This window comes from Thalassophryne amazonica, chromosome 15 (assembly GCF_902500255.1).
Source record: "Thalassophryne amazonica chromosome 15, fThaAma1.1, whole genome shotgun sequence".
NCBI lineage: Eukaryota > Metazoa > Chordata > Actinopteri > Batrachoidiformes > Batrachoididae > Thalassophryne > Thalassophryne amazonica.
In genome coordinates this window covers 9,880,910-9,893,126 of record NC_047117.1, presented here as the reverse complement: position 1 = coordinate 9,893,126, position 12,217 = coordinate 9,880,910, and the positions used below count along the sequence as shown (strand labels likewise).

Here is a 12,217-nt window from a genome sequence, read left to right as displayed (position 1 = left end):
GAAACTGAAGTTATTGTACTTGGCCCCACAAATCTTAGAAACATGGTGTCTAACCAGATCCTTACTCTGGATGGCATTACCCTGACCTCTAGTAATACTGTGAGAAATCTTGGAGTCATTTTTGATCAGGATATGTCATTCAATGCGCATATTAAACAAATATGTAGGACTGCTTTTTTGCATTTGCACAGTATCTCTAAAATTAGAAAGATCTTGTCTCAGAGTGATGCTGAAAAACTAATTCATGCATTTATTTCCTCTGGGCTGGGCTATTGTAATTCATTATTATCAGGTTGTCCTAAAAGTTCCCTGAAAAGCCTTCAGTTAATTAAAAATGCTGCAGCTAGAGTACTGACAGGGACTAGAAGGAGAGAGCATATCTCACCCATATTGGCCTCTCTTCATTGGCTTCCTGTTAATTCTAGAATAGAATTTAAAATTCTTCTTCTTACTTATAAGGTTTTGAATAATCAGGTCCCATCTTATCTTAGGGACCTCATAGTACCATATCACCACAATAGAGCGCTTCGCTCTCAGACTGCAGGCTTACTTGTAGTTCCTAGGGTTTATAAGAGTAGAATGGGAGGCAGAGCCTTCAGCTTTCAGGCTCCTCTCCTGTGGAACCAGCTCCCAATTCGGATCAGGGAGACAGACACCCTCTCTACTTTTAAGATTAGGCTTAAAACTTTCCTTTTTGCTAAAGCTTATAGTTAGGGCTGGATCAGGTGACCCTGAACCATCCCTTAGTTATGCTGCTATAGACTTAGACTGCTGGGGGGTTCCCATGATGCACTGAGTGTTTCGTTCTCTTTTTGCTCTGTATGCACCACTCTGCATTTAATCATTAGTAATTGATCTCTGCTCTCTTCCACAGTATGTCTTTTTCCTGGTTCTCTCCCTCAGCCCCAACCAGTCCCAGCAGAAGACTGCCCCTCCCTGAGCCTGGTTCTGCTGGAGGTTTCTTCCTGTTAAAAGGGAGTTTTTCCTTCCCACTGTCGCCAAGTGCTTGCTCACAGGGGGTCGTTTTGACCGTTGGGGTTTTTCTGTAATTATTGTATGGCTTTGCCTTACAATATAAAGTGCCTTGGGGCAACTGTTTGTTGTGATTTGGTGCTATATAAATAAAATTGGATTTGATTTGATGTATGGGTTTCACTTTGCATGGTAGAGTTTTAACTTGCACTTGTAGATGTGGCGACAAACTGTGTTAACTGACAATGGTTTTCTGAAGTGTTCCTGAGCCCACGCGGGAAGATCCTTTACACAATGATGTTGGTTTTTAATGCAGTGCTGTCTGAGGGATCGAAGGTCACGGGCATTCAATGTTGGTTTTGGCCTTGCTGCTTACATGTAGAAAGTTCTCCAGATTCTCTGAATCTTCTGATTATATTATGACTGTAGATGATGGAATCCCTAAATTCCTTACAGTTGAATGTTGAGAAACATTGTTCTTAAACTGTTGGACTATTCTTTCATGCAGTTGTTGACAAAGTGGTGATCCTTGCCCCATCTTTGCTTGTGAATGACTGAACCTTTTGGGGATGCTCCTTTTATACCCAATCATGATACTTACCTCTTTCCAATTAGGTGTTCTTTGAGCATTCATCAACTTTCCCAGTCTTTTATTGCCCCGCCCCAACTTTTTTGAAATGTGTTGCAGGCATCCATTTCAAAATGAGCAAATATTTGCACAAAAACAAAGTTTATCAGTTTGAACATTAAATATCTTGTCTTTATGGTGTATTCAATTGAATATAGGTTGAAGAGGATTTGCAAATCATTGTATTCAGTTTTTATTTACATTTTACACAACGTCCCAACTTCATTGGAATTGAGGTTGTACTGTGCAATTATTCAAGTTCCCCCCTTTGTGGACTGAACCTGACCAGAGCTCAACCTGTCGGGTGGTTTGTCTTTGACGCAACTGAGCACACACTCTCCCTATCTCACCGTCAATGCCGATTTTGCCGTCTCCATCTTGGTCTGCTGCTTTGAGGAATTCATTTGTCTCCTTGTCAGTCAGATTCCTTCCCTCCTTGGAAAAGCCTTTCAGGACAAATCTGGGCAAAATGATATTGACTTTAGGTCACGTTTCATTATTAAGTGTACACTTGTGCTGTTTGTGTGTTGATGTGAATCCCTCACTTGAGCTCCTCTTCCTCTATGAATCCACTACCATCTACATCCAAAATGTGGAAGACCTTCTTAACATTTTCAGCTGACATGGACTTCATCCCCAACATTTCAAAGAACTTCTTGGGGTTGAACGTATCTGCTCCTGCACACAGGAGAGAAGATTAATCAAGAAACACGTCCAAATTCAGACTTCAAGTTTAGAAATGTTCAACATTTGCATAATTTTTTGAAAAATTAGATTTGTTTTGGTGTTGAACATCTAAAAGTGACCACTTGAATTTTGTAGATCTTAATGCTCTGAAACTGCTGCAGACCTGCACAGGCGTCCAGAGCTTTCTTGATGTCTTCGGCTTTCAACAGATCTGTCATGGCCATTTTGTCAGCTGGACAAAGGACATATGAAACATAAAGTTGCTCGATCAGTATTTCATAGATCTCAGTCGAGAGAACAATAACAGTGAGTCCAAGAAAGTGGAGTATTTATGACAAAACATTAAAAACAAGAGTGCTCTGAGAGCACAGTATCCTCCGCTGGCAAATGCTCCTTTGGTTCAAGTGCTTCCTACATTCTGATAACATTTCAAGGTATGTGGTAGTTGATTTCAGAATGCAGACAGGAACTCATGAAAGTGGCAGTGTCTAGGTTAATCAAGGGCCATAACTCTGCCATAATTTGCCAATCTTGTATCATATTACAATATGCGTATTACCAACCTACAACCCCTGGCAAAAATTATGGAATCACCGGCCTCAGAGGATGTTCATTCAGTTGTTTAATTTGGTGGGAAAAAAGCAGATCACAGACATGACACAAAACTAAAGTCATTTCAAATGGCAACTTTCTGGCTTTAAGAAACATTATAAGAAATCAAGAAAAAAAGATTGTGACAGTCAGTAACGGTTACTTTTTTAGACCAAGCAGAGGAAAAAAATATGGAATCACTCAATTCTGAGGAATAAATTATGGAATCACCCTGTAAATTTCTATCCCCCAAACTAAAACCTGCAACAAATCAGATCTGCTCGTTGACATTGACCCTATGCCATGACATTGATCCTATGTGTCTTTTTGCAAGGAACGTTTTCACAGTTTTTGCTCTGTGGCAAGATGCATTATCATCTTGAAAAATGATTTCATCATCCCCAAACATCCTTTCAATTGTCCAAAATATCAACATAAACTTGTGCATTTATTGATGATATAATGACAGCCATCTCCCCTGTGCCTTTACCTGACATGCAGCCCCATATCATCAATGACTGTGGAAATTTAGATGTTCTCTTCAGGCAATCATCTTTATAAATCTCATTGGAACGGCACCAAACAAAAGTTCCAGCATCATCACCTTGCCCAATGCAGATTTGAGATTCATCACTGAATATCACTTTCATCCAGTCATCCACAGTCCACGATTGCTTTTCCTTAGCCCATTGTAACCTTGTTTATTCTGTTTAGGTGTTAATGATGGCTTTCGTTTAGCTTTTCTTTATGTAAATCCCATTTCCTTTAGGCGGTTTCTTACAGTTCAGTCATAGACGTTGACTCCAGTTTCCTCCCATTCGTTCCTCATTTGTTTTGTTGTGCATTTTTGGATTTTTGAGACATATTGCTTTAAGTTTTCTGTCTTGACGCTTTGATGTCTTCCTTGGTCTACCAGTATGTTTGCCTTTAACAACCTTCCCATGTTTTTTGTATTTGGTCCTGAGTTTAGACACAGCTGACTGTGAACAACCAACATCTTTTGCAACATTGCATGATGATTTACTCTCTTTTAAGAGTTTGATAATCCTCTCCTTTGTTTCAACTGACATCTCTCGTGTTGGAGCCATGATTCATGTCAGTCCACTTGGTGCAACAGCTCTCCAAGGTGTGATCACTCCTTTTTAGATGCAGACTAATGAGCAGATCTGATATGATGCAGGTGTTAGTTTTGGTAATGAAAATTTACAGGGTGATTCCATAATTTTTTCCTCAGAATTGAGTGATTCCATATTTTTTTCCTCTGCTTGGTCTAAAAAAGTAACTGTTACTGACTGCCACAGTCTTTTTTTCTTGATTTCTTATAGTGTTTCTTAAAGCCAGAAAGTTGCCATTTGAAATGACTTTAGTTTTGTGTCATGTGTGTGATCTGCTTTTTTTCTACAAAATTAAACAAATGAATGAACATCATCCGAGGCCGGTGATTTCATAATTTTTGCCAGGGGTTGTATAACAAGGAATTATACCATGTTTCCCAAAGTTCCGACTAAAAATGTGAGAGGAGTTGATTTTAGAATGCAGGCACCCACTCATGAAACTGACGGAGTCTAGATTTGTTAATTAAGGGCCATAACTCTGGTAAAATGGGCCCAACTCGAACAATATAATAATATGCGTATTACCAGCCTATAACAAGGACTTGCATCAACTTTCATGAAATTGCTCCTGAAAATGTGAGAGCAGTTGATTTCAGAACACTTATATTGTCATAGTCCCCCTTCGGGCCTTCGGCCAGTGAAGGATAAAATAGGTCATATCTGAGAATATAATCATAAGTAAAAATTAAATTGGTCTGGCATGAACATGCTACTAGCTAAAGTCACAAACTAACCTGAAGAACTGAACTCTAGTATGTGCATGCTTGTAGCTAAAGTCTACACAAGAAGTTGCAAACTTCTAACCAGATGAGCATAACCTCTACCTTGAATGAACTATGAGCTAAAGTCTAGAACAGAGGTCACAACTACTAATCACATTAGTTAAAGCTCTAGCATGGACATATTAATGGCTAAAGTGTAGAAAAGAAGTCATAAACTACTACCTAAGTTGAAGCTTTAGCATGGACATGCTAGTAGCTAAAGTGTAGATCAGAGGTCACAAATTGCTAACTGAATGAGCTGAAGCGCTGGTGTGGACATAGTCGTAGCCTAATAAAGAGCACTATTCCTAAACTACTGATGAGTTGAAACTCGAGCATGTGCATACCAGTATTTAAAGAAGTATGTGTGTGTATGTAAAGAAGCCGCAAACTGCTATCCGATGAGTTGAAGGTCTTGCATGGACCGACTACTAACTAAAGTCTAAATCAGAAGTTCAAAACTACTAACAAATGTGTTGAAATTATAGCATGTACATACTAGAAGCTAAAGTCTTGACAAGAAGTTGTAAACTACTAGTTGAAGAGTTGACGCTCAAGCATGGATATATGAGTACTTAAACTCGAGACAAATATTACCAAACTACTACTCGATGAGTTGAGAATCTGGCATAGATGTACCAAGTCTAGACTAGTCACAACCTACATACTAACTCAGTGAGTCTAAATTGTTGCTTGGACACACTAAATTCTGAACCTGGGGTCTGAAACCACTAATCTGACGAGTTGAAGCTCTACAATGCACTAGTAGATAAAGTCTAGACTAGAGGTTCCTAACAATTAACCTGATGAGTTTAAGATATGCCACGGACATACCTGTAGGTAAAGTCTAGAACAGAGGTTGAAAACTACAAAGTTGGAGGCCAGATTTGATAAATGCCCTGACATGCTTCGAAGTTACAAAATATTTGTTTTATCTGCACCGATTTTTAGTTGATTTTAGAATAATCATAGGTGTTTATACACCCCTGCTTCCAATTCTATTTCTCTAAGGAAGGTTAGCCTGGAGGTCAGATGGACTTTTTGAATATTATTCTCAGATTAATATGATGGCTGCCTTTCTCATTTGCAAAGAGAAGGGATTTTATTTATTTATTTATTTATTTATTACAAATGATGTCTGCCAAAAAATGCTGGACTAGTGTAAATATCACCAATCGACATTAAAATACTAGAAAATTATGTAAAAATCCACTCTGGAGCTGTTGTAAGACAATCTCTCAAAGACATAAGAAGGGCCGTGACCTCGATGGTTCAGGTAGAATTTCTTTCAGGCATTCAACGGACGGCCTCACTGGAACTTGGCACAGTGAGGCCTGTGTTCAAAGGCCATAGTTTAAAAGCTAAGACATGAGCATGAATGCGGTATCATCTAACCGTGTGTCTTTTATAAACACAGTACATTATATGCACTGTATCAAATAATGGCTTCTGATGTGTTTCTGTTAGATGTTTTCCAGCTCTCTGTGGGACAGAATTCCATCGGCGGCTATAGAATGTGGCTTTAGCCCCCTGATGAATTTCAACAACCCCACCATAAACGTAACATTAGCCATACAAAATCCTACTTTCAAGCTTTGTGCTGTGGCCCTGCAGTGCCCCCTACATAGTTCCCATGTTGTTTCTGCAGTGCCATGGAATTAACTGCACTATTTCACGTTAATCACCAGTGCATTTATCTATCTATAAAGCAAAAAACTGTTAGTGTGTATGTGGCTCACATATCGCTCTGTCAGATTGACCTCAGCTTTCCGATATGGATTGAGCATGGCACGATGATGTGCATCCTTTATTATGAAAATTTTTGAGATCAAGTTTCAAAACCTTTATTTTGAAACCTTTATTTTGATTAACATTGGAACATGTGTACTTCCAAGATGGCATGGCTCGCTGATGTTACTGGTAGCAAAGTTAAACAACATTAGATAGTTCGTGTTGTTCACATCATTTCCCAATAAAATGTTTAATGCCAGCGTCCTAGCAAATACTTTTACTGTGAAAGGCATTCTGTCAGTGTTCCTTGTGACTGAGTTTAACTTGACAACACTGAGGAGACGTTAGCTAAAAATCTGTTTTTTGCTAACATCAACAAATTTCCCACTATTTCTACAATGTTTCAGTAAGTACAAAAGCTGATTAGAATTTTTATCATATACCTATAAATGATATGCCAATATGATTGGATAAAACACTAAAGAATAAATAGCAATACACCCTTTTCGCGGACAGGTAATATTTTTCATACCACCCGAGTAATCAGCCAATCCGGACAGCGGAGCAGCTCCATGACGAAGAGGCACGGTCAGAGGAACTGTGAAATACTGGTGAGTCACTATTAATAATTTCTTACGTGTCCAACCTCGTAGGTTGATCGATAAAATTAAATTCGTTAGTTCTGAAAGCCATCATAATTATTTATAGGAAAATGTTCTATTTTTTTCTACTAAGGTTTGAACTTTGAGTGTTTACACAGGAGAGAAAAGTGAGAAAATGTTAATGCCTGTTTGAGAAAAGTGTATAAAGTGTGTAGTGAGGGGTTTTACAGCCTTAAAACATCTATAATAATAGTAAAAAATAACGCTGACTACTTCACGGATTTCGCCTATCGCGGGTTATTTTTACAACGTAACTCCCGCCATAAATGAGGGACCACTGTATATGATAAAGTCGTTATCAAGTTGTTCACCAATGAATATGGCTTTTTACACCCTTCAGAAAACCATACAACATTTATCAGTTATAGGTATATGATAAAATCATTATCAAGTTGTTTTACCAATGAATATGGCTTTTTACACCCTTCAGAAATATGGTTTATGTGTATGGTTCTGTGTACCAAAATGTATGGTTTTCTTCAGGGTGTATAAAGCCATATTCATTGGTGAACAACTTGATAACTGATAATATTTTCTCACAATTTGTTTTAAGGTGCAGTACCTCGTAGGTGACAGTAAATGCCAGCACTGAGCTGGAGACACTGCATTTCGATCACTGGAAACAAGTTATCCAGACAGATGTGTGATGAATGTGTTTGTTGCTGCAAGAAGCTGCAGATGTGTTGACAAGTGACAGAGTGTGTTGAGAAGATGGAGGGAGTATTTTGAGGAGCTGATGAATGATGAGAGATGATGTGGATGATGAGAAGAAAGTAAATCAGGAAGTGTAACAGATTTGTGAATATGAAGTGAATACAGCTATGAAGAGGATGAAGCGTGTAAAGGCAGTTGGGCCAGATGGCATTTCAGTGGAAGCCATAAAATGTTTATAAGAGATGGAAGCAGAGTTTTTAACCAAATTGTTTCATAAAATCTTGGAAAGTGAGAGGATGTCTGAGGAGTGGGTTGTACTGGTTATGATTTTTAAGTACAAGGATGATGTGCAGAGTTGCAGTAACTTTAGAGTCAGAAAGTTGATCAGCCACAGCATGACGTTTTGGGAAAGAATAGTGGAGGTTAGACTAGAAAAGAGTTAAAGATCTGTGAGCAGCAATATGATTTCATGCCACTGAGAGTGTTTGTTATGTAGTTGTGCATTTAGAGAAAGTTGATGACAGGATGCCAAGAGAAGAGCTGTGGTATTGTATGAGGAAGTTTGGAGCAGCAGAGAAGTATGTGGGGATGGTGCAGTACATGTACAAGGCCAGTGTAACAGTGTAGCAGGAATGACAGGTGCTTTCAAGGTGGGGTGGAGGTGGGATTACATCAAGGATCGGCTCTAAGCCTTTTCTTGTTTCCAGTGGTGATGGACAGGTTGACTGACAAGATCAGACAGGAGTTTCCATGGACTGAGATGCAGTAGAGAACAAGTTGAGTCTAGCCTGGAGAGATGGACATGCACTCTGGAGAGAAGGCGAATGAAAGTCGAAGTAACACGTGAGTACATATGTGTGAATGAGAGGGAGAATAGTGCAGTTACAAGAAGTAGAGGTAGTGAAGGTAGACAATTTTAAGTACTTTTGATTAATCATCCAAAGTAATGTAGAGTGTAGTAGAGAAGTGAAGAATAGGGTGCAGGAAGGGTGGAGAAAAGTGACAGAGGTGATTTGTGACAGACGGTTATTTCCAAGAATGAAGGGGAAAGTCTACAAGACAGTCGTGAGACCAGCTATGTTGTACGGCTTAGAAACGGTGTTAACAAAAAGACAGGCGGCAGAGCTGAAGATACTGTGAGATTCTCTTTGGGAGTGATGAAGATGGACAGGATTAGGAATTAACATAGAGGGACAGCTCAGGTGGGACTGTTTGGAGACAACGTTAGAGAGGTGAGATTGAGATGGTTTGGATATGTGCAGAGGAGGGACCCAGGGTGTATAGGGAGAAGGATGCTGGGGATGGAGCCACCAGACAGGAGGAGAAGAGAGAGGCCAAAGAAGAGGTTTATGGATGTGCTGAGGGAGGACATGCAGGTGGATGGTGAGACAGAGGAAGTTACAGAGGACAGGGTGAGATGGAAATGACTGATCTGCTGTGGCGACCCCTATGGGAGCAGGTGAAAGATGTGCTATTTTTTGGTCATATTAGTTCAAACTTGGCAATGTTTGCTAATTTCTTAGCATTTTAGATTAAACATGGCTACTGTTTGTAGTTTAAAAATTAATGTTAGTTAAAAAGTGGCTACATGGCTACATTTTGCAAATTTGTCTATTTCAATTTCAATTTATTTTCATTTATATAGCGCTAAATCACAACAAAGTTGCCTCAAGGCGCTTCACAACCCAAGGTCTAACCTTACCAACCCCCAGAGCAAGCACACAGGTGACAGTGGTAGGGAGAAACTCCATCTGAGGAAGAAACCTCAAGCAGACCAGACTCAAAGGGGTGACCCTCTGCTTGGGTCATGATACCAACAATAATTGCAAAAATTACAAAACAGTTCACAAAATGAACATACAGGAAATGTTGCCAGTACACAGGACAGGAGTGTTTCTGGAACAGATACCACACCCATCTCTGGATGAAGCCACACCTCAAGAAGAAAGAAAGAGAAAAACCCCACAGAATCAGGCATCACAAGGCAACAAATACAGTATAATTTGTCAGCATTAAGCAACAAGAAAAACAGAAAAAATACTAAGGTGATCGTCGGCCACTAGCCATAAGCTTCACTAAAAGACCCAGAATTTAGATAAAGTTGAGGCTGCGGCCCGCTTTGTTTCCTAATAAAATGAATTTAAAAGAGTAAAAAGCATACTAACATATTATGCCAGTACGCAAGCCATACAAAAGGGAAAATAAGTGCGTCTTAAGTCCGGACTTGAAAGTTTCTACAGAATGACTGTTTTTTTGATGCAGGGAGATCATTCCACAGAACAGGGGCACAATAAGAGAAAGCTCTGTGACCCACAGACTTTTTATTCACCCTAGAGACACAAAGTCCTGCAACCTAAGAATGCAAAGCCCAGGCCGGTACGTAGGGTTTAATTAGGTCAGCTAGGTAGGGAGGTACCAGTCCATGAATAATTTTATAGGCTAGTAGCAGAACCTTAATATCTGATCTCACTGGGACAGGAAGCCAGTGAAGGGATGCCAAAATGGGTGTAATGTGGTCAAACTTTCTGCTTCGTGTCAAAAGTCTGGCTGCAGCATTTTGAACCAATTGGAGAGCCCTCATGCTAGACTGCGGTAAACCAGAAAATAGAACATTGCAGTAGTCCAATCTAGAAGAGACAAATGCATGGATCAGGGTCTCAGCATCAGTCATACACAGGATGGGACGAATCTTCACTATATTTCACAGGTGGAAAAAACCAGTCCTTGTAATATCTCTAATGTGTAGGACAAAGAACAACATAGGATCAAAAATTACCCCAAGGTTCCTCACTTTGTCAGTGTGATGTATGACACGCAAAATGTTTTTATTACTTTAACTGACATCATATCCTATCATGCACCTTTTGCAGCTTCATGATGCACATTATTCTATTTTTCTTTGGTGATGTGTGACTGTTTATGTTGTTGACATTAATCCTTCGTCTGACTGCCGAGTTCACGTGTTCGGACGACGGCGTTTTTTCGAAATTCACCTGTGCAGCATCACGATGGAAATGAAGCAGAACGATGAAGATACGTTGGCTTGCAGTCTAAACGTTTATCTTTAATTCTCCTGAAAAACAATCACCAGCTGCTTCACGGTAAAACTTTCAACAGCGTGGCTTCAGTTTGGTTCACTGTCACGTTTTAATTATTTGGCGGGTCCAGAGAGCAGTGTTAGCTTGCAGCACTGAAAATGAAGCTTCGTTAACAGCTGTGAGCTGAACCACAGCTAATGTATTTTTAATAAAGTAGGTTTGATTTGAACTTGAGAAAAAAAAAACTCATTAAACGCTACCTCAACAAACAGGGACGCAACTACTGACACGAAGCGCAAAAACATTGTGAAAAAAACAGTGAGCAGATGAACGTCGTTACACGCCGCTGCCGCGCAGAAACAACCTGTATGAAACACCTTCACAAGCAATGAAACTTTAAAATATTAATTATTTACTAAGTTTCAAATGAATTAAAATAAAGCAATATTGCACCTATTTCGAGTTCCCATTTTATTGAGACTCCATGTTTCCATCGCTGCACATAACTTCATTTAACGAGATAATTGTAGAAATACTACAAACTAGCATGCCATCCATTAAAGTGTATGCCTATGCCAGTCCCCCAAAATGCATCATTTTTAAAGACTTATCCCAAAATGCAGCTGTCAATGTCAGCATTTCACAAAAAAAAAAACAAAAAAACAAAACTGAAAATAAATTAGTTATTTTCTTTGGCTCCACCCCTTTATCCTGATCCACTCCAAACTATATAATATTACGAATATTCCAGGTTAGGTTTGACTGATTATGCATAATGTGGAGGTGATCAGTGCGTACAGACTTTCAAGTTGATGTTGACCCTGCAAATAATTTTTTGTTAATTACACAATTTAAAGCCTTATTTTTCAGTCCTGAGCACCTCACATAGATTTTCTAAAAGTCATGCTTATTTGAAAAACACAAATAAAAAAAAAATTTATGCAGTGTGAAAATATTTCTATTCTATTTCTAAACTGCATTTTATTTTGCTACATAAAGAGCAGCAATCCATTTTAGTAGGGAGCAGTGTTATTTCAAAAAATTTGGAAAGCTATAAATGTTTGCATGGAATATGGAAATATACATGGAATAAACCATAGCAGGATAAATTTTGGGTCATTTGGTTCCAAAAACCCATATGGACGGAGCCAGTGAAGATATCAGGTCCAAAAAGCCCAAAATATCAACGAAAATGTCATATCTTGAGAACCACTGCATCTAGAGACTTGAAATTTGGCTTCAAATGTTGCTTGACCCCAAGTTTATATTCAACTTCTATAGTAACAATAAGCCTATCTGGTGTTTTTTAAGAGTCATTGACAAAAAACCTAATTTCAGTACATATGTTGCGATCAATTGTAACAAACAAAATCAATGT

At 39.0% G+C, this 12,217-nt stretch overlaps 1 protein-coding gene across 2 annotated transcripts in view; it reads right to left on the bottom strand.

Annotated features, from left to right (window-relative positions):
- Positions 1-12,217, bottom strand: part of pvalb7 (parvalbumin 7) — a 64,381-nt gene that overhangs the window by 4,725 nt on the left and 47,439 nt on the right. For both annotated transcript variants that reach the window (XM_034188171.1, XM_034188170.1), the window contains exons 2-4: positions 2,451-2,519; positions 2,146-2,278; positions 1,951-2,060 (exon numbers count right to left, since the gene is read on the bottom strand). In XM_034188171.1, coding sequence (XP_034044062.1) covers positions 1,951-2,060; positions 2,146-2,278; positions 2,451-2,511 — 304 coding nt within the window. In that variant the 5' untranslated portion in view covers positions 2,512-2,519. The remainder of the gene's footprint in view (positions 1-1,950; positions 2,061-2,145; positions 2,279-2,450; positions 2,520-12,217) is intronic.